The 23,661-nt window shown below is 38.2% G+C and overlaps 1 protein-coding gene across 2 annotated transcripts in view; it reads right to left on the reverse strand.

Annotated features, from left to right (window-relative positions):
• ESR1 (estrogen receptor 1) overlaps positions 1-23,661 on the reverse strand; it is a 454,084-nt gene that overhangs the window by 297,055 nt on the left and 133,368 nt on the right. Inside the window, exon 3 of one of the 2 annotated variants that reach the window (XM_036767141.1) lies at positions 8,943-9,448. In XM_036767141.1, coding sequence (XP_036623036.1) covers positions 8,943-9,379 — 437 coding nt within the window. In that variant the 5' untranslated portion in view covers positions 9,380-9,448. Of the gene's footprint in view, positions 1-8,942; positions 9,449-23,661 lie in introns of those variants that run through there. The other variant, XM_036767140.1, reaches the window with a different exon arrangement.

Genomic DNA, 23,661 nt, shown 5'->3' on the forward strand with positions numbered 1-23,661 from the left:
CAGTTTAAGGAAATCTTTCTCCTCCCTCATTAGAACCCCAAAAGGAAACTCCCTCTATCAATATAGATCAGTAAATATTCTGCATCTTAGTTTCAGAGAATTGCCTAAGCATGGAAAGGTTAATTGACTTTTCTAAAGGCACAAGACCAGCATGTGGTTTGGACCCTGGTCTTTCTGATTCTGAAGCCAGAATATTTATCCACTACTCCATGTAACCTTACAAGGCCAAAAACTTCTTCACACATTTATATAGTGTTTACATAGAGTATGTCATTTGATCACAATCTTCAAATATCACACAATATCTTTGTACTTCGGATTTAATTATTAATAACAAAATGAGTTTTGAAAATATAAATATTTGTACAGGACAAAATTTAAATTATGGCGTGCATAGAGTTTGCTGGACAGTATCATGTAGATTTGAAATAGAAATTAGTTAATGGGGCAAATGATACAGGAAGCTAGGTGGTAAAGCCAATAGCATGCCAAACTTGCAATCAGAAAAACCTGACTTCAAATCCTACCTCAACTCTTATTAGCTATGTGTTTCTGGGCAAGTTACTTAAGCACTAGATGCCTCAGTTTCCCCATCTGTAAAGTAGAAATAATAATAGCATCTGCATCACATGGTAATTGTAAGGATAAAATGAGTTACAATATAAGAACTTTATATTGTAAAGCACAACATAAATGTTAGGCATCATCATTATCATAAAAAAGAGTGCTAGATCTGAAGTCAGAGACCTAGGTTCAAACTCTGGCTCTGCTACTTACTGCCCATGTGACCTTAGATAAGTCATTTAACTTTCTTGACCTCAATTTTCTTATCTGCAAAATGAAAGGAATAGACTAAATAACTTTAGAGATTTTATCCAGCCCTAAATCTGTAATCCAAAGCTCCTAAAGACTGTTGTCGTTTAGCTCTTCTAATTAAAAACAAGTTTGTATCAAAATGATGCCAAGCATATACTTACAAAAACTTTAGTCGCCCTAATTTTTAAAATAATGTGCAAATATATATAATATTTGGAAATATCTCGATAACTTATTGAATTTTAGAATTCCATAAGTAAATCCATAGGCTATACCTATGAAAATGCAATAAAACAAGTTCGGTATCAGTACAATTCAAAGGAGAAAAAAGTCTTGAAAACTTCAATTATCAAAAAACTTAATTCTCATAAATAAAAAAGGAGTTTGATGAGTCCTTAATTATCCAGACCATGTTCATAATCAAAATTCATTTTTTTTCTTTTGTTCCCAATTAGCACATAATAGGTGTTCTAGAAATCATGCTAAGCGATTTAGGCTTGGCGCTCTTTATCTTTGGCCCTACATTCGGGCACCTTGCCACAATATTCCCTAGCTTCATCCTCATGTCTTCCAGTCTTTTGCATCTCGATTTCTCTATCACCAGCCTTCCTTCTTTTTTCCCCCTTAGTCAATAACAAAAATTGCTGCCATTTTTCCCCCTCATTACTCTGGTTAGATCTTCTTGGTTTGAAAGACTTCTAATACACTCCTTTCTTCTAAATCATGGAGACATTTCTGTTATACACCATGAAAAGTCCTCTCCACTATGTCAAAATGCTAGTCCTTAAATTCCAGCATTAACCCTAATTATTTACTTTCCTAGGATTTTCCAAAGCTTCATAGGTCATCCCTCTTCTACTCTGCATATAGTAAGCCCTGTGTGTTCTTCAACATTCCCTTTCACGTATAAATGCGTATCAGCTTATTTCTTTCTCTTCAAAGAGAAACAATGTTTTTCAGCTATGACTACCTATATCAATTTCTTGATACATTAATTTTGTCATTGGACTCTTTTTTGTAGTCTCTGTCCCAACTGGGGCAAGCCATTCTTATTTTCTGGTTTGTGCTAATCATTCTAGTTGTTGTAAAAGCCTACATGGTTTTATGATCGAGTCAATGTTGCAAGAGTTAGCCATAACAACAATAACGTTAGTAGTCATGCTTTGTGAATATTTAAAAGAGGCACGTTAAACATTTTTTTAAAAGGAGCTTAGTCAGTAGAATTAGTTATGGGTATATTTACCTTCTGCAAAAGACAGGAGCATTCTTAATGATTGAGAACTGAATTAAGGGACAGAAAGAATAAGCAATTTGCCTAAACTGACAAAGAATTTCTGTAGCAGCTCTATGGATTGACTTTCAGAGTCCTGATGTGTAGACTGCTGGGTCAACCACTAATAACAAAGCCTCTCTAAATAAATTGTTTCAACACATATATTTATCCTACAAAAGCAGCCACTCAAAAAATAGTCATAAATCAAGCCTTATTCCTACTCTATATAACTTAATAAATATATTTCATGATTCTACTTGAAAGAACAAAATAATTTATTATATTGGATCCCTAGGTGCATTACCTTTTCTAGCCAACTAAATGACTTCCTCATCACCTAAAAGAGTTAATGTAACTGCAGGGCACCATTCATTCCATTCATGTTGGTAGGATCTAGAACAAGGGCTCTGTTTCACAGTTATAACATAAAAGGCAAATTGTATAGTAGGAAAGCACTAATTTGTCAAAAATAGATGTTGAAATTGTTTCCTAAAGAAGCACACACAAATATATTAATTCCACAAAATATGTAATCAAAAGTTAGTAAGATGCTAATTTGTGTATGTTAATCAATTGTTCAAATAGAAACATACATATAACTATTGTTTTACAGGTGCAAATATATTTGTCCTAGATAATTTTCCCCATCATAAATTGACATATGAGTTCTAAAATAAAGTCTATGTCCAATTCAACTAAATTTTGCTAAGGTTCAGATTCTTAGTAGAGAATCTGTTTAGCTGAGAATTGAAAAGTTTGCCCTATTTTGTCTTTTAACATTTCAAAAAGACAATCATCATATAGAGAAGATATTCTTATCTAATCTTGTGATTTGTTCATTCCAGACCATCCCAAAGGTCCTTTCTTGGAGTCATTACTCTCCGTATCACTAAGCATTGATTCTGGGGGTATTTTGTGCAAGAAAGAGTGAATGTCAGACCAGACACATTAAAAACCAATAGAAGTTATGAATACTTTGTATTACTGCTTTAAGAGAGTTTGTGGAATAAAATGAAACTACTTACTGTCTATGATGGACTAGCCTGTAAGCCAACACCCTACTCTGTACTGTTCACTTTCTGTTCGGGTTGGTTTCTTTTAAAGTAACCATATGCTTTGTATTTACACCGAATGGCTCTTTTGAAACACTTTCATTTTGGAAAGTGGTTCTAATTAATTAAAGCAGTTAGCTAGAGACTATCATTTTTCCTTTTATGGCTGGGAAAACTGAGGCACAGAATTGCTCCCTTGCTGAGTACTGTAATGTTGTGATGGTCCGTCCAATGGATCCTAAGAATAGAGCTGAAGGCTGTTGACTCTGTGTACTCTCAACCAGTTTCTTTTAGAAGTGAAATTTAAAAAAAAAATAACACAGGAGACAGAGGCAGAAGTCATTGCATGTTATTTTGTGTTATCTGTGGACTTTGGAATGAAAATTTGTAACAAATATTCAACAATTTTCTCTCTAAATTTCCATTTATACAATCACAGATTTCACATAAGAAGTGCATTCATACCAGTAGAACTGCATGGATGAGCACCCCAGGACAGTACTAGTTATAACTTCAATTTTGCTTCCATGGAAAATGATTTCACATTCTCTTTATTCTACTCATCTTCTCCAAACCCTTTACTCTGAGTAATCTAAGCACTTAATCATTCTGCATCTGATGTCCATGTCCCCACCTACCCCTTAAAGCTCATTCAAGCAACAAATATGAGTAGGGGGTTGGAAGTCCAGCCCAAGGTTTACATACTAAGAAGTACTCTTCTGCCTTCAGTAGGTTCCTATGCATTTTATACTGAATTTCTTGTTTAGGTCTTTATTTATTTGTTCACATGAATCTAGGATGTGAAATCTGAATTGTTTCAGATCATGATTTTCATATCCTGCACATATGCCCAAAAGCAAAGAGAAAGCCCTTAAAATTTGGGATTAAAAAATTAGTGGGAAAAGGAAGGCAAGAGAAAGAAATAACTAAGCATGAGGGTCTTGTCGCTGTTCATACCTGTAAGTCACATGCAATAGATAAAGATGAAATCAAGAAAAGATGGTATGATCTGATATAGTTTTCCTCCTAAAATATATACATGCTGTATGTGATTTGTTTCAATTTTTAAAAACCAATACAATGCATCAGATAATTATAAAAAAAATAAATGAGCAAAATGACTAAGAAGGGTTTTTTTAAGTGAATGGAGGGGAAAAGTGGTTAAAATATCAACTTACTACTAAAAGGATTAATGTAGTCAAATAAATTATTCTAATTGTCCCCTAGATGTTAGTCTCTGTCTAAAACTGAAAAATAGCTCAAGCTTTTCATAAGAAAACTTTACCAATCAGTTGTCAAAAGGAATTGCCAGCTGTCTGCAAATTTTAGGTCTTGGAAAATTCTAACCCTAAAGAGGGATACATTTTTAAATTTATAAATAATAAGGCATGACAGAGGAATAAGTGTTACTTTCTTCCACATAAGAAAGGGAAGGCTATCTTGCAGGCATTTCCCATAATTTTCCTTCCTTTTACCACAAATAGATATTTTGTAGAATTTCAAAAAACACAAAAAGAGAAGGTTTCAGTTTGTGGCGGGGCAGGGGGGGGGGGGCTTGCAAGTTTTGTTTTTTTGTTTCGTTTTGTTTTGTCTTTGCTTTAAAAAGTAGTCCACTCTTAAGATTCATAGAACGGGAATACAAATTCTTAGGTAAGTATATCTATTTTACTTGGTTTACTGATTTTAAAGAGTTTGCTAAGAAAGAGAAGAAAAGTTCAGCCCTTAAGAAACATAGAATTATTAAAAAAAAAAAACTTCCACAGATCACATACAGGTAAGTAGGTAAGGCTAATTAGCTATTTTAATGGTTCAGTTAATTTCAACTTCACAATTCTTTGGTGTGGTGGGTTTTTTTTTTAATTTGAAGGAGAAAAAGTTCCTTCATTTTCATTTTAATGCAATGTGATTGACAGTTATCCTCTTAATCATTTAACTTTAATGAAATTTTAGATAAAATGACAGCCTTAAAATACAAACTCAGAATTTTCCTGTTAACTAATTCAGCCTTCTAATATTTTTGATACACAAGGCCAGCTCTCATCACCGGACTTGGATCAGAACATTTCATTTAGATCCCGATTCCTTGCTAGCTGTGGAATCCTAGATGAGTCCCAACATTCTGCTTCCCAGATTCTTCATCTGTTAAATGGGGATAATAATATTTTACTACCTGCCACAGAATTTCTGTGAGGTAAGTGATTTATGATCTGCAAAGTGCTACATAAATATGAGTGTCATTCTTGTTGTCATTATTAGTATTATATCGATGATGCTATTTTAGCCCCCACAGGCTAAAGAGTAGATTATAAACCCTCAGTTTATAGAGTAGATTATAAATCCCGTAACATATTTATTTCATAGCTGTATAAAGGGGGAAAAAATGAACTAGCACCACAGTACCTCAACATAAGATCCTTTGTTTTCAACATTTGAGAAAAACAGTTTTTAGACTGGTGATACCACCAGGTTTTATCTAACTGGTGATAAAACATGTAGTCAAATCTGTTAGGACCTACATAGGATCAGTCAAAACAGCTGTGGGAGTTACACAGGCAAAATCACAAATCAATCGATTGAATTTTTTGTTTTCAGTTGTCTTCTGTGGTAACTCCCTCCACACCATGAAATTGTCATTACCACCTATAAAAACATGAGTTTTAACTCAATTCCATTACTTTAACCAATGTTAAATAAAAATGGGAAAATGGTCAGAAGGAAAATATTTTTAAAGAAAATGTAACCTAACATTTATCCATTCATATCAACACATATATACAGTCATCATTCTTTGACTAATAAATTCTAAGGTTCCACACATTGTCAAATATGTATGATTTTTAAAATATTCTTTAAAATTAATTGTAAATTTTGCTTCCTACACTGAATTCCTAACAAAGCTTCTTAACCTTTTTTGTATAGTGGAACCTTTTGGCAGTATGATGAAGCCTTTGGGCCCCCTTTCTCAGAATAATGTTTTTGAATTACAAATAGAATTACAAAGAAAATCAAATATATTAAAATGTGGTCATCAAGGTTTTTTTAACTTTATGGATCCCAGCTTTAGAACCTCTGACCTAATACAAAGTTCTCTGGAGATGGGTAATACTGCAAAGTTTAGATACAGTGTTTGTATTTGCCCCTGAGGTAATGAAGGATGTAGACATTTTAAGTAAAAGATGAATATCTCTTGATTTGAACAGGTTTGTTTCCAATTATTAGCAAGGCAACAAAATAATCTACCAAAAGTACAGTCTCATTAGGGCCCATTGAAATTCAACAACATTTAATTTGCAATAAAAGACCTAAAAAAATGAAAAAAGTTTCTGAAGTGCACTATAAAGTTGAAGAATTCACACCAGTGCCTACCTAGCAAAGAAACTGAAATGCCTTGAGATTACACTTAACATATATTTTGCTCTCTTACTGGAAAGGAGTGGGGGGAGAATAGTGGATAGAAGAATGCTTCTTTTTCCATTTTAACCCTGACTTAAAATACCTAGAGCAAGCTGTAACTTACATATCATTAAAAATGACAAGAAGATAATGCCACAGGTTGTGCCTTCAACTAGCAGGTTCTCATTGGACCTAGGACATTAAATCCCTTTGAATTTGGCTTTAGCTGTATGGGCCCAAACCATCCTGGAAGGCCTACCCTGCCAAATACCAGAACTTGGTTGTTCCATTGGGAAACACCTGCCCTTTAACCCTCTTTCCTCAGCTATAAATATCCCTGGGAATAAAATACTGAACCAAAGAGCTGAAATCTAGGATAGTAATTGGGCCAGGCACTTGTATAGGAAATCAGTCCTGAAGCCCAACACAAAAAGAATCCAAACTCAACACCTACTTGTCAAGTTTCATTGAGAACCACTCCATCATTAGTCCTGTTGTGGGGGAAGGGAGTTGGGGAGTAAGGGCGGAGGAGGTTGACAGTGAAGTGAGGACATTAAATCATTCTTCCTTGAAAGTGCAATGTTTAGGGGTTATTCTGACCCAGACTGCTCTCAGACAAATTCATTCACCTGAAATATATCTGGGCAATACTAGAGATGGGGCAAAAAAAGAGAAAGTGAGATGGAGATGAGGGAAGAACAATTTAGAAAAGATATGGGTAGGAAAATCACCGAAAGAAAAGGAATGCAAGAAAATGAAAGAAATTGCCACCAAAATGTAATAAAAAAATCTTCCTCAGATTTACACTGAACAGCAAATGGCTAGACTACATAGCGCCGAGCTGCACGTGGGCCATTTTCTCGAGTTTTTTTCTCTCCAGCAGGCAAGCTGGAGGTGCGCCGATCACAGAAATCTAACGTATCTGGAAGCAAAGAGTATAAAATCAGGAACAGCTCTGTGGGGCATGTTTTCTTGGTTACACGCTACCTATAAATTCTCTGCCGTCAGATGTCACATGGCATCATCTGCGCCAACATTGGCTTAGATACCTTCGCAGCCAGCAAATTGTTGAGACCTGTATAACTTCTTTCCATTTTTCCGTTTTGTTTTGTTTTATTTCTCCCATCGGGGCAACACTGTGAAGAAAATACTGAGATCTGTGGTAGGGTGGGCTGAGGGCAGAGTGTAGTCGTGAAGCTGGATAACTGCGGAGGGGGGAAAGAGAGGAAGCCTAAGGTTTGTACCCTCATACGGTCCACGCTTTCACTAACCTCAAACACCTCTAATCCCAAATACCTGCTTTGGACATTTAGTAGCAACTCACAGTTCCTGGTGTTTATTTGGGTTTTGTTCTCCGCCCCACTCCACTTGCCGCCGCCGCCACCACCCCCGCTCCCCAGATAACTAGCGCTTTGTATGTACAGTTTTTTAAGGGTTTGTTTGGTTAGAAAGCACATGGGGTTCCTGACCTGTTTCTCACGGGGAGAGGGGCTGGAAATATGATTTTCAAAATAGAGCCAAGAGAGAGAACCTTACTTTAGAAGACAGGAACAGAAATAAGCTGCTCTTTTCTTCCCACTACCCCCAACCCACCCAACTTCTGTCTTTTCCAGTCTGTGTGTGTGTGTCTGTGTCTGTGTCTGTGTGTGTCTGCGTGTGTGTGTTCTGTCTGTGGATTTCTCTGTTCTCTCTGTCTGTCCCTATGAGTCTCGCTCTCTCTTTGTCTGTTTCTGTCTTCCTCTCCGTGTCTATAGCTCTGTCTCTTTGTCTCTTTCTCCGTGTCTCTGTCCCCGTCTTTATTCTTGTCCGATTCTCTGTCTCACTGTCTCTTTCTCTATCTCTACCTTTCTTTATCTCTCTGCCTCTGTCGGTCTCTGTGTCTCTAGTTCTCTTTATCTCTCTGTCTGGGTTTCCGTCTCTCCCTCTTTTTCCTCAGCCTGACGGCAATCGACTGCCTGACTTTCCCCGGGCAGCGCCGGCAGCCCTCCTTCCCTCCTTCAGTCCTTCCCTCCTTCTCTCCCTTCTTCCTCCAGCCAGGAGCCTGGACAAGTTTCACCCTCACCTGCTCAGGTAGCTAGAGGCAGGGACGGGAGAGAGGAGTAGTGTTCTAACTTGGGTCCAATCTCGCCCAGAGGGGCATCTCTGACCCTAAATAGCTGCTGAACTCTCAGCAGAGCACGGGGAGGAAACTGCCCTCGCCTCTGGGCCGTTAATGCCCTCTCTTGCCCCGCCACTCGTGGTCACCTTCCACTCTAGATCTCGGCCTGGAGGAAGCACTTCCCCTCAACTACAGAGGCTAGCGCACCCGCGCGGGCACACACACACACGCGCGCGCACACACACACACATGCCCGGAGAGGGGGAAGGCGGGTACCCCTCCCCCCCTGCAATGTCTCGGCTACAGGTACCTGTAGAAAGCCTGGGGGGCGGCCTCTCTCATGGCATAGCCACTCTGCTCGTTCTCCAGGTAATAGGGCACCTGCTGGCTGTGATGATGCAGGAAGGGAGAGAGCTGGGCCGGTGGGTGCAAGAGGACCAGCGGGCTCGGAGACACGTTATTCAGAGAGTGGAACCCCCCCAGACCGTTGGAGCTGAATGTCTCCGAATTGGGGGCATAAGTGAGATTGGAGGAGCCATAGACCGGCGCTGCGGCGGTGTTGAAGTCGTAGGCAGCCCCCTCCGGGTAGTTGTAGACCCCCGTCTTGTTGTTGTCCACGTACATCTCTCCCAGGGGTCGATCCAGGGGAATCTTCAGCTGCTGACAATTCAGGGGCTCCAGCTCATTGCCTTGGATCTGGTGGAGCAGGGCCACTCCAGACGATTTGGTGTGAAGGGTCATGGTCATGGTCAGTAGCAGCGAGCAAGGCGCATAACTGGTAACCGAGAGCAGTGGGCTCAGCAACGGGTGGACCACCTGTAGAAAGAGGACAAGACGCAGTGAGTTCCAGCGCAGAGCATGTCTATTTGGGCCCTCCCCAGGTATCTCGCTTGAGCAGCAGCAAAAGTGCACGGTGGCAGCGCTCAGAAAAACTCTCTCAGTCTCTAACTTTAAGTACTTACTCCTCATCTGAGCTAATATGCATTACAAAGGTACTGGAAACTGGCCAGACACCGTTGCCTTGCACTGACATTGGCTTAAACATCACTCCAGGCACAACTCAATTTGGAGAGAACCCAAAGAATTGCTTCCCTGAACTTTACTAGTATTAGTTGTTTAATTGAGTCTGAATTTTACAAGGGGAGGGGAGAGGACAGCAGCTAATACTCCCCCAAAGGTAGCTAAGAAAAAACCAGAACTTTATGTCAAATTGGGAAGACAAATCTAGTGGTCAACTTTTTCTCATTTATTGCCTTCTGCCCCCTACTAGGCTCCAATCTATCTCTGTTTATCTCTCCCTCTGTTTGATTCACTTTTCATGTTTTCTAGAAATATGTAGTGTGTACAGAAAATGACCCTGGGTAGGTTTATTCTGTAACCAAGATATGGGAGATAGAATTGGGTGTGTGGTTGCCTATGCAGCCAGCCACAGACGGAAAGACTATATTTAGCCTCTGCACAAGAGAAGAATAGGAGGCATCTCTGTGGGGAAGAAAAGGGAGAGGAATATATACATATATATATACACATATACATATATATACACACATTATATGTATGTGCATACATATAATGTATATACATTATATTATATCAGGAAGTGATGATACTGCTTGAGACTTGAACTCAGTTTCCTCATCCACAAAATGAAGTTGGACTGCTTAATCAAAGGTTCCAAGCAGCTCTAACTAAATCTGGTATCATGAAGTATAGTACTCACTACCATTCCCTACATGATTCTCTTGTGAATGACAATTCACAAATGTTAGATACAGGCACTTGCGTGTTTGTGTCTCTTCAGGCTCTGCTACCAAAACTTCACAAAACTGCATTTAAAATACGGCATTTCTACACAAAATTAAATCTCAGGCCCTCAACCAGAGTAGCAGCAAATGTGCTGCACCGAATAGATGACTGAACAAATGAAATTTCAAAATACAGTAGTACTTTTCTCCATTTCTCCAAATGATTCTCCCCAGTGCACTCTGGCTAGGACATTTGACTGGTTATCAGTACTTCTTAGAATCAAATATCTCGATTTGAAGGAAAAAAAAACTAATTGAGCCAAACAGAAAAATAGAAAAAGCAAACTGGATTATAAACTCAGCAAATGAAACCATAATTGTAACAAAGGTGTGGTGAGTACGTTGTAGCATTTATCTACATTCTTTGGATTATTCTTCTAATTTTTTTTTCATTTTGTACCAGGCTAAAACACTCCAGTCGGCTCATTAATGGTTCTCTCTAATCTTCCCCAACTCTTAACATAGGTATATAAGTATATGTAGATATTACATGTAAATGTGTTTCTTTTAACATCAACTATAGATTTACTTTTTACTCAGTCAGTACACATTTGTATAGACTACAATTCAGGTTTCAAAGTCAAGCTTCAATAAATAACTGTGATTGAAATGACGTCTCATTAATTTTTTCACTAATACAAAAATGAACTTAGCAAATATGGATTGTTGGCAATGGAAGGGTTAAAAAAAACCTGTAAAGTTAATCAGATGCTTCTCCATATGCCTAACTCCTACTACTTTGCAAAACAACTTTTCTACAAATAATTTATTTAGCTCCAGTGAACCCTAATTCCATTGTTTTAAAAAGCACTTCAGAGTATAAGCAAAAATCTTTAAGTTTCTTCAGAATCTGGACCTGCAACATTTAAGTGAATAACACAAAGAAATCCTGCAAGTCTTAAAAGCACAAAACATACATGCCAAACCACAAGCAGCAAATCCTCTTCTCCTTTCTAGCTGTAGACACTGACCAAAACGGTAAGGTGCATGCATTCAAACCAGGCTGGCACTCCAAATAAGAGAAAGAAACCAAAAGCAATCTTACCCTACAGGATAGAGAGTGGCTCTCCTGAAATGTTCCATGGATCTGCAGAACTCAAGGGCTGAGAGAGTGAGAATGAAGGAAAGAATGTGCGTGTATGTGCATGTGGCTCCGTGTGCGTGTGCGAAATTGCAGGGGTTCATGAAGCAGCCAGTAGGCAGGGCACTTGGCAGCTTCCTGTATGTAAGTCACAGCAGCTCTGCTGCTGCACAAAACTGAATGAATGGCAGTTGGGAGTTTAAGGTTCCTTTACTGCCAACAGAGAGCAACATGGGGCTGCTATTGTAAATCTGCCCCATGAGAGCAGGAGCTCTCAGGCCCCTGAGAGTACTCCTGGTCCTGCTCCATGCCCTCAGAACCTGAAAGCAGCCAGGGCTTTCTGAAGCTATCCAGAGGAAGAGCAAAAGCAGACCTACTATAAATCATAGGCTTACTGATTAAATAGAATGTCAGTTCAAAAGGAGGAAAAAAAAGATATCAAGTTTGAGAAATTTAAACAGGATGGGTTTTCCAAAAGAATATAATTTAATGTCAAAATCTCTAGGTTATGCTCTTGGATCAATTACCCCTTCCCCAAATCTCAGAGCAGATACTCTCTTGATATGCCTCCAACTGCATCAAACAACCAAAGTTTTTAATATTTTAGTATCATATAGATGTTTCCTACTGAAATTTAACTCCTCCTCCTCCCTGACCAGACCCATAAACCTCCATGAATAGTTCAGTTAACAGTATTCTATCAACATACTGAGCATTTTATAAATGGCATAGGGTAAGAAGATTAGACAAGGTGAGTGCTTCTGTTGTAAGTCATTTGTGCCTGCAAAAGGTGTTGGTGTTATGCCCTATTAAGGGTATCTCTTTCTTTGCTGAATATCTCCTCAGCGATCATCATACTGGTTGATATTTCATTTGGCCATGGCATTGAAAAACTATAAATAGAGCTCCTGTTGGTCCCATGTTCAGATTTTCAGGATTTGACTACCACCCTGTGCTATAAGGCATCTGTCATTCCCTAAGATATATTCCTTAAGCTTAGGATCCACTAAACCAATCCCTGGTTAGCCTTTAACCCTAGAGTCTTAAGCACTTATTCAGAGCCTTGTGGGTGTCCTTGAAAGCATGAGGGGGTGGTGGGGAAGGGGAGAATGTCATTGAGAATTGTAATGATCCTAGGATTACAAGTAATATTATGCTCTTGGGAAAACCCTAAAATTTTACAACGTGGAGACATATGAGGGTACTTTAAAAAAAATAGGAAAAAAAATTGTTTGCGGCCCTTTGTAGACGACATTGGTAAATTCTGGCTCTCACTTTTGTTCAAGCTGGTCACTCCAACATAAAGCCTATCCAAAAGGGGACCTCTCAAAAGGTAAAAAAGAAAAGGAAAAATCCTTTCAAATTAAGCTTCTACTGGAGATTGTGATCTATCTTCTCATAATCTTTGTGTCTTAAGCCAAACAAAGTAAGTCCAAGATGTATAACAAAGGCCATTTTTCCTTGTCTTTCCCCCACTGCCCAACTCACCCCTCCTCTAACATCTCCATTCCAATGCTAATGATTTCTTTAGAAAATTATTTTCCCCTCTTTAGAATCTTGGAGACAAAGGGGAAACCATTTCTTTCACTGGATACCATAGTTATTCATTCATAAGAATAGAGTACCAGGATCTATGCCCAAAAAACTACCTATAATTACCTTAATGTCCACCTCTAATAATTAACTTACCAAGTAAGAGATACATTTTCTCTTTCTGTATAACTTTTCTTAGATTATCTTGGTATGTTCATACTGACTGTATCCAGATTCAAGTTCAAGTGCATATAGACTTGGGAATTAATCTTGCAGTTCTCAACACCATGGTTATATGTGAAACTCTGGATTTTTCCTTTATTGCAAAGTAATATCATGGCCAGGCAGAGTTTCTTTTCCAGCTCCATTAAAAACTTCTTAATAATACAAAACATTACCCTTCTACAAGAAGATGAGTTTTGTAATGTCTTCAAAAGAGCTCCTACAGCTATTATAACTGGTTCTTGCCCTCTCACACATAGTGGTTTGGCATTGTTCAAGTTGATTATGGTATTGCATATAAATGCTTTATTCTTAAGCTGGTTCTTGATTGTTTTTTGACATCACCAATTTTACTCTAAAATGGAAGAATAATAAAGCTTTTTTTGCCCAATTCTGTGGTCTTTGTACTATTTCCTAAATATGTCATTGCCCTCTATTTTTAGTGGTTTTGCTATAGCTCCTAGACTGTTGCCCTGGGCTAAGATTTTTAATTTTCTCAGAATGTGAAATGGATCATTTTCAACTTTGAACAGACTAGCTATATTTTTAACCAGTGACATAACTAGGCAGGTGCAAGGGGGTGTAGCCACAACAGGATCAACACCAAAGGGGGCACAGAGCCATCTTTGAGCCAGCCCCACCTATATTGATGTGATCATACCCTTTCAAGCTGAAAAGATTTAATATGGTATTTTACTATGAAATTGCTAAGTTTACAAAGACTCAAATGAGTACTAAATCAAAATAATTTATTAGCTTTTTAAGTATGTTCACAAGAGGTCTTTTCTGAATCTCAAAAAGATATGCACGTAAACATAGAACGAATTAATCGATCCTAAGTCCTGTTGTTACTTTTTTAATACTTCTGTGATAGACACCTTGATCTACAGAATAACTTGCTGGCCTCTTATTTTTGGAATTGGCAAAGTTGACTTAAATTTGTGTTAGTAAGCAATAAAGCAATTCCTGTTACCATTCTCAATTATGAACCTTCACAAGGTTAGCATTCTAACCATAATGTGCGTGGGATTAAATCTTTTGTATTATACATTCATTAGAAAATATTATTTCTCTTGTTTTACTCACTTTCTGCAGCAATTTGCAGTTTACAAAATACTTTTCTCACAATAATTCTACAAATAAGAGTGTAAGCTACTTAAAGGCAGGGCCTGTCTCTTTTGTTATTGCTCTTGTAGCCTTAGTACTTAGCACAGTGCCTGGAACTTGGCAGATGCTTCATTTGTTTGTTGAATTGAATTGAAGTTGATAGAGAAAATATTATTTTCCCCAATTTATAGATGAGGAAACTGAGGCTCAGAAACATGATGTGACCAGTAGAGTCACATAGCCAGTAAGTTTCAGACACAGTTCTTGAAACGAGACCTTCACCTATCGTATTGTTTAGCTATGTCACCCCATACTTCAATGCCATTTATGAACTAGCTTCTCTACCACTGCCAGGAGTTATAAGGATTTTTAATTATTTCAATGTCCAATAGTTCTAGAGACCTGAAAGAAAACAAAGTCATATTTGTTAGTTTATGTTACTATTCTTTTCTATTCTATCCTGTCTTCCTAATTGAATGTTTGAGGAAATTGTATCATTTGTTTGGGGCATTATTTCTAGGCAGAAAGCATTTGAAATGATTTGTACCTTCTCTGGGGCAGCTAGGTGGCTTCAGTGAATAGAACGCCCAGCCTGGAGAAAGGACAACTCATTTTCATGAGTTCAAATCTTGCCTCAGAAACTTACTAGCTGCGTGACCCTGATCAAGTCACTTAACCCTGTTTGCCTCAGTTCCTCATCTGCAAAATGAGCTGGAGAAGGAAATGGCAAACCACTCCAACCACTTTGCCAAGAAAACCCCGAGATTGAAAAACAACTCAATAACAATACCTCCTTTGGCCTTGAGTCAAATACTTTCTGGCAGAGTAATCAATACTATGTTCAGTGTTCTATGTATGAGAAAATATGGTCACTTAAGTGATTTCTAAATCCACAACAAGTCTGAGGAAATGTATGAAATAACAGTCTTCTAGGCCCTTGCCTCTTTAATTTTTCTCTTTCTCTTTCTCGTTCTCTCTCTCTCTCTCTCTCTCTCTCTCTCTCTCTCTCTCTCTCTCTCTTTCTTTTCCTCTTCCTCCTTCCCCTCTTCCACTTTCTTTTTCTCTCCTTCCTTCCCTCTCTCTCCCACTCTCCCTCTCTTTCTCTTTTTTTGTCCCTTTTTCTTTCTCCCTCCTTCTGTCATCCCCGACCCCGCCCCAGTTTCCTACCCTTCTGGGCACCAATTCCTTTATGCTGCTCACTGTCAGTCAATCAATTAATTAACAGGTATTTATTAAGCACCTACTATGTGTCAGCCACTTTGCCAGGCTCTTAAGATACAAAGACAAAAATGAAACCCCCTGTTCTCAAGGCCCTAATTGCCCTTGTAAGGAAATCTTATGAACTCTGAGATGATACCTAGATTCACAGACTTGTAGGGTTGAAAGACCTCAAAGATGGTACAGGTTGTGATCAAGGTTAAGTAGAACTTAAGGCCCCAAAAGGTTTAGTCATTTGACCAAGAGAGTGTCTGAACAGAAACTGGTACTTTGGTCTCCTGAGTCTCGGAACAATGCTTTTACCCTTAAGCCACTCTGCTTTATCCATCAATCATTCAATAAACAAGCATTTTTATATTCCTACTCTCAAGGAGTTCACATCTAATGGCAGAGACAAGAACATGTAATAAATATAATATATACTATTTCTATACACAGAAGATGCAGTATTTGTATAAATATACAGAATAAATGTAAGGAAAATGAATACACGTAAATGTAAGGGAAGAGATGTGATTCCCTCCCCCTACACACACATACACACTCAGTTAAGATAGTCACAGAAATTAGTTTTCATGTGGTAACAAGGTGTTAGACTAACTACAACACTGGGGCAACACACAGAGATGCCTTTACAAAGTAAGCACACTATTCTGAGTCAAAGGGGAACAACTTGATTGAGCAAAAAACTAGATATGTCCCAGAAATATTTAAATACTCCAACCCAAGGAGTTCAAGAGGCATAAGGAGCACTTTGTCAAGGGGACTCTTAAAGTGGGGTAGGGGAGGATGTTCTCTCTACTCTTCTGATGGCCATGGCATCCAGCAGAGAGTTGTCCAAAGGGAGACTTCCCATCCAGCAGTTCAAGATTTCATCAGTTAGAGCATCAATTCAAGCAAGAAACGGAGGAAAGAACTACCCCCCACCCTCCCCTACACACACATCCTAGAAATGATCACTGTAATGTAGAGCTGATCAACCTGTAAGAAACCCTGAATCTGTCCAGACAGACACAAACGAAGATAGGTAGTATGAGCTGACTGCAGAATCAAGAGAGTGCTAGCCCTGGTAAACAAGAGCTATTCTATAGAGAGGAGCCTTCGAAGAGAGAAAGGACATCAGGGCCTTGTAATACTAGAGAAATGAGGTGCCTTGACCACATTTCTTTCCTAAATGTGTGTCTCACTACCATTATACTCTGTTCCCATTCTTCCCATGGGCACTGTGTGTATTTGTGGAAATATGTGTCCCAGATTCATAGGGAAAATATTTTGTGACTCTTGGTTTTTACTTTTCCATTTTATTAAATGCCTTCACTAAGCTAATTGCATGTGCTAGCTAACCATGTAAGGAGAAGTACACTGGTGGGGACTTATAAGCCATAGAGTTAGGATAGCCACTCACAGTATACCCTCTAGAACAGAGGTAGGAATCCTTCAGTTCTGAGGCCGCATGTGGCCTTCTAGGTCCTTGGGTGAGGCCTTTTAACTAAGTCCAAGTTTTACAGAACAAATCCTTTTATTAAGGACATTTGTTCTGTGAAGCTTGGATTCAGTCAAGAGGCTTCGCTTGAGGACCTAGAGAGCCACATGTGGTCTCAAGTCCACAGGTTCCCCACCCCTGCTCTAGATAGAATCTGTGCAAGTAGTAATTGACTTCTGGAAACCCAACTTGCTAATGAAAATGGTGAGTTGGGAGAAAAGCCCAGAAGTGTACAATGTAAATACAAAGCTGCTAAATACAAGAGTTAGGGAGGGTAGGCACCACTAGTTGTTGGGATCAGGAATGTTCATGTAGGAGGTAGAGCTTAAGCTGAATCTTGAAGGAAGAGAGGGATTATATAAGAGAGTTCATTCTGGTCCTAAGGGATGGTCAGTACAAAGGCATGAAAATGGGACAGAGTATAGTGTGCGTGAAGAATAAGGAGAGTGATATAGGAGATCATGAAGATAGATTCAGAGATAGATTATGAGGACCTTAAAAGCTAGACAGAGGACTTTATATTTTAGTCTACAGGCAATAAGGAACCACTTAAAGTCATTGAGTATCTTCTCTTAAGGAAAGACCATAACTCCACTTAAGGAAAATCACTTTGGCAGCTGTGTTTAGGATGAACTGGAATGCAGAGAGACTTGAGGTAGAAAGGCCAATTAGAAGGCTATTGCAATAGTAGGCTATAGGTGTTGAGAACTTGAACTATGGTAGTGGCTACATGAATGAAGAAAAGGGTTTAGCTGCAAGAGATGTTGCAGAGGTAGAAAGAATAAGTTTTGGCAGCTGATAAGCCATATGGACTGAAGTAGACAGAGGAATTGAAGAGAACTCCAAGGAAGGCTAGATGAATGATGTTGCCTTCAGCAGCAGCAACCACAACAACAACAACAACAACAACAAAAAGAAGCTTGGAAAAAAAAGGTTTGGGGATGTTCTGGGTTTTTTTAAATAATATTTTATTTTCCTCTGATTACATGTTAAAACAATTTTTAATAAAGTTCAAATTCTATCCCTCCCTTCCTTCTCTCTCCTCCCCCTTCCCCTAGATGGTAAGCAATTCAATATAGCTTATACATGAGCAATCATGTAAACATATTAGTCATTTTGTACAAGAAGACTCTAACAAAAAATTTTAAAAGAAAGAAAGAAAAAGGAAGGAAGGAAGGAAGGAAGGAAGGAAGGAAGGAAGGAAGGAAGGAAGGAAGGAAGTAGGGAGCAGGAAAATAGCATGCTTCAGTCTGCATTCATACAATATCAGTTCTTCCTCTAGAGATGGATAGCATGTTTCATCATTAGTCCTTTGGGATTGTCTTGCATCATTGTATTGCTAGAAATAGCTAAGTCATTCACAATTCTTCATCAACGAAATTGCTGTTACAGTGTACAGTATTCTCTTGGTTCTACTCACTTCACTTTGCATCAGTTCCTTTTAAGTCTTCCCAGGTTATTCTGAAATCATCCTGCTCGTCATTTCTTATAGCACAATAATATTCCATCATAGTGTGAATTCTGTTTTGAACTTGCTGACTTTGAGATGTCTCTGGGTCATGTGGTTTAAGTGCCTCCTACGCAGTTAGTGATGAAGGAAAGGACAAAAGGCTAAGGAGTGGGTGAGATTAAATAAAGTAGAGGCAAGGAATGCAGACAGCTCTTTTAGGAGTCCGACTGAGAAAGGTGGGAGAGATATAGTGTGATAGCTTAAGGGAGGGGTAAAGTCTTTGAAACTTAGAAGGTGGGAGGAGGGTAGCATAGGAAGTTTGAGAAGAGGAGAGGAGAGAAGGTTTGGAGTCACTTCTATGGAGAGTGAGATAGGGAAGAATAAAAGAATTACCTCATTGCAGTGAGGGTCCAGTTGGAGTTGGATTACAAGAACAGCAACCTTGAGGGTCTTCCCCTCCCAGCTTGATTTTTTTTCCTAATTAAAGGGGCCATCCCCTGACTCACTTCTTAAAGAGACCTATGCACTGAATGGACATTACCTCACTCAAAGTGAGAACCTGAAAAGACCTTAGCCTAGAAAGGCCAGGGTCTCCTAACGCATCCTAGGCCATCTCCAGTTGTCCTGGTGAATATCAGGCCATTGGACCCAGATGGCTCTGGAGGAGAAAATGAGGCTGGTGACCTTGCATAGCCTTCCCTCACTCAAATCAAAGTCAACTGCAAGTCATGTCATCATCTCCCTGATGTCATGGTCCTCTTCAAGAACAAAGGACAAACACAACAACAACAGTAATATAAGAAGAAAGTAGGTGAAAGTATTGGGCTTATAGAAATGTTTTACATGATATAGAAATTTGTTTTGCATGACTTCACATGTATAATGGTATCATATTGTTTGACTTTTAATGGATAGGGGAGGGCATAGGGGGATGGAGAGAATTCAGAGCTCAAAAAAATGTTTAAATGAATGTTAAAAAGTAGAATTGAGCTGCAAAATATGATGGCAGCAACAAAAGAAAATGGAAAGGTAATTAAGAAACTTCTAGTTAAGATGGTTGTGTGAAAAGTCATAAAGGAGCCTGGATCTCCCAGATATGCTCCAGTAATGACCTTTAAAAAGGCAAAGAAATATAAAGAAAAGCATTGATAAGTTACATCTAGATCAGGATTACACAGAAAAACAGTCCAAAATCCAAGTGCCAGAAGAAACATCATGCTATTATAACAAGGGTCTGGCATATATTTATTGTGTCTCTGAAGGTGTTTCCCTATGTGGAGAGTCTAAGGCACCTGATTTTGGGGGAGTCATGATAACATGGAATGTAGGTGCCTTTGAGAGACTGTGGAACACATGTAGACATTCCATAACTTTATCATTAGAAGTCTTTTTTGATTGGCCCTAGAGCCAGAGCTGGAGGTGTTTTCAGAAAGACTTAATCTATTTCCCTTGTTCTCTTTGGCTGAGCTATGGAGTTTGCACTCTGCTAATGAGATCCATGTGAGCATCAATATTGTAAGTGAATATGAGTTACTTTGGATCTTCTCCACTTCCACACCTGCCCCCACTCCCAGACTAAGTAGACCCTAAATAGAGGCCTGGATTCTTTGCCATTTATTCTTTTCCATTTTAGTTGAAGGGAAAATAGCATCCTGGCATCCTAGCATCCAGGTATTTGCAACTAGCTTAGTATGGATGCACCAAGGAGTAAGGTAGTTGCTGAGACAAGGAGTGATTGAGCAGCTATGCCTCATTTGGACATGAACTTCCTGAGACTAACACTATGTACAAACTTAGTTAAGTCTGAGCCCACTCTTCCATGGGACTGAGGTGGGATAGAGGAGAGTATGCCTTCACAGTGTTGGAAGGAAATATTTGTACTTTTGCTCTTGTTATATTTTTCAAAATAAATACCCCATCATAAAAGCCAATCGATTACATTAAATTTAGATGGTTAACTGGAACTGGGGTGCTAGTCACTGGCACCTAACAGAAGAAGAAACACAAACAATGGGTGATCAACATGACTGCTTTAAAGAATTAATTTCCCTCAAATCCCACAGGGTACCCCTAGAACCCTGAAGGGCAATATAACCACCTTTGCTCTGGGAGAGCAAATCCAGAACACAATCACTACATTTTGAAAGCCAACAACTTAAGATCAAGTAAAGAGTCTAGAAGCTAATAGTAGCACTGAGATTAGGGAATGGGGAAATGGCAAGAAAGCCTGCAGTAGCACTTGGAATGGAGATATTGAAGCTTGCCACCTCTCTGAGCACAGATATATCAGGAGAAGGAAAAGTAAGGCAAGAACTTAGGAAATTGAGGTCAAGATCAAACTGGATAACCACCCCCATTGAAGAGTATGGAAAAGAATGGAGCCTAGCCCTAGCATAAAAACTCAAATCAGCAATTAAGGCTGGAAATATCAGTGAATGAAAGAATAGACCAAACACTATGAAGAAATATTGTGGCTTGAGAACCCCGAAAGGTAATCTTGGGAGAATAGAGTAAGTCTACAAGCAAATCCTGAGAGAAAAAAAATGCCTGGGACATAAGGAATATAAAAGGACTTAGAAGAAATGAAGAAAAAAAATTGAAGTATAAAAGAAATATGTACTCTGGAGGAAAGAATTGCAAGTGAAATAAATAGCTTAGAACAGACAGCAGAAAATCTTACCCAAATATCAGACTTTCTGAAAAAAAGAACTAAATGACTCTGTGAGACAAGGAAAAAAAGTTAACACAAAATCAAAATATCTCAATAAATAGAAGACAATGTGAAGGATCTATTTAGCAAAAACAACTAATCTGAAAACAGGCCAAGGAGATAGAATTTTAAAATTGTTGAACTCCCTGTAAAAACCCTGACCAAACAAAAAGTCTGGATACCATACTTCACGAAGGCATAAATGAAAACTGCTCCTATTTACTAGAACCATAGAGCAAGTGAAAATAGAATCTGCCAGTCATTTCCTGAAAGAAACCCCAAAATAAAATCCCCAAGCAATGTCATGGCCAAAATAGGAGATTCCAGGTAAAAAAAAAAATAATTACTGCAAGCATCCAAAAAGAATTCAGGTACCAAGGAAGCACAGTCAGGATCACTTGGGACTTGACCACAACTGCTATAAAGATAAAGGCAAGATCAACTTACCCTGCAAGACTAAGTACTATTCTTTTAATGCTAGATTCCTTTCAGACATTCCTGATAGACAAGAACAGAATAGAAATCATAGATTGCAAACACAAAAATCAAGAGTAGCCTATGAAGGCTGAGTGATTGGAGGGAGCTAAACAAGAACAAAGTACTTGCATTCTAGTAGAAGAAGAAGAGAAAAATGTCTGTTCAAAATCCTAATGTCTTCAAGCATCACAGAAAGAATGAGGTAAGACAAACAAAAGTATTGAAAGTGGTTTTGTTCTGTTTTGATGGTCTTAATAGAAGAAAAAGGAAGGGAGAAAGGAATTTACTAGGGAGGAAATGAAGATGAATGTAGAACTGATGTGTCAGTATTGGTGTGTACAAGAAGAAGAGGATGGCATGGAAGAAAAGGAACCTCACTCACATGGAACCTCACTCTTATCTGAACCGGACAAAAGAGAGTTGAACAAACACAGAGAGAGAGAGACAGAGAGAGAGAGAGAGAGAGAGGGAGAGAGAGAGAGAGAGAGAGAGAGACAGAGAGAGAAAGACAGAGAGACAGAGAGACAGAGAGAGAGAGAACATTTGGTGTAATGTAATGTAGAGACTACATTAAATTCAACAGAGAAATAAAAATAGGGAAAAGGGAGATGAGAGTTCTTAGAGAAGGACTAGTCATAGGCAAAAAAAATCATTTTTTGAGGGTGGATTGGAAAGGGGCAATTAAAAGGAAACAGCAATTGGGATCTGAGTAAGGAAGAGAGGATAGCGAAAAGAGTGAAAGCTGTTTGATTCAATTACAAATCACTGCTATTGACCATAATGCTTCTCCTTCACTACTCTCTTCTTTATAAGGAGTTGAGATGAGAGACAAAGAGAGGAAATGGTCAAAGAGGATTTAGTGAAATGAAACACAAAATTAACAATCATAAACATGAATGTGAATGGGATGAACTCACACATAAAACAGAATGTAGCTAGATGGATTAGAAAGCAGACTCTAATACACATTTGAAACACAAATATACATACAGAGTTAATATGAGGGGAAGATACATTATTATTAGTTTCAGACAAACTTAAAAAACAGAGGTCACAGTCATAACCTAAAACAAAGCAACAGGAACAATTATGCTTGAAGTCATCATAAACAATGAAATTATATCTGTATTTAATACATATAACTGAAAAGCATAGGACTGAAGTACTTAAAGGCAAATTTACTAACATTAAAGAGAGAAATGGAAAAACTATAAGACTGGGAAACTTTAGTGTATCTTTCTTAGAACTACAGTAATCTAACAAAAGAAAGTTAAGGAAAAAAGAAACATCGGAAGGACATAAATAGAACTTTAGAAAAGTTAGATATGACAAATCTCTGGTGATTACTGAGTGGAAATAGAAAAGAATAAATATTTGTGACCTGTGTATGACAGCTAAATACCATGTGCTAGGGCACAAAAGGTCATAAACAAATGCAAAAAAGGAGAAATATTAAACTATTATTAAAATATTTCTTCACTGACTATAATGAAATAGAAATTATCAATAAGTGGCTTTCAAATAAAATATTCAAACTTAAATGAAAATTAAATAATTGAATTCTAAAAAATTGATGAGTAAAAGAATAAATTATAGAAACAATAATTGCATAAAAGAAAACCTCAAGAAATGAGACAGCATACCAAAAGGTGAAAATTTATATTGCTAAACACTTTCATTGATAGAGAAAGAAGAGATCAATGAATTGGGCAAGCAACAAAAAAACCTAGAAGAGTAATAAACAAATGAATAAAAATAAGAATAATAAATAAGAATAAAAGACTTAGAACTACCAGTCCTTCAAATCTATTTGTTATTGGTTAAGAATAGAAAAGTTGGTCTGTGAGACAGATTAGGAACATGAGCTCCCAGGAGCAAACTAGCATAGCAGTAGCATAATGTTTGATTTGACAAAAAATTCTGGGAAGCTGGAAAGTGGTATG

Source organism: Trichosurus vulpecula, chromosome 7 (assembly GCF_011100635.1).
Source record: "Trichosurus vulpecula isolate mTriVul1 chromosome 7, mTriVul1.pri, whole genome shotgun sequence".
NCBI classification, from domain to species: domain Eukaryota; kingdom Metazoa; phylum Chordata; class Mammalia; order Diprotodontia; family Phalangeridae; genus Trichosurus; species Trichosurus vulpecula.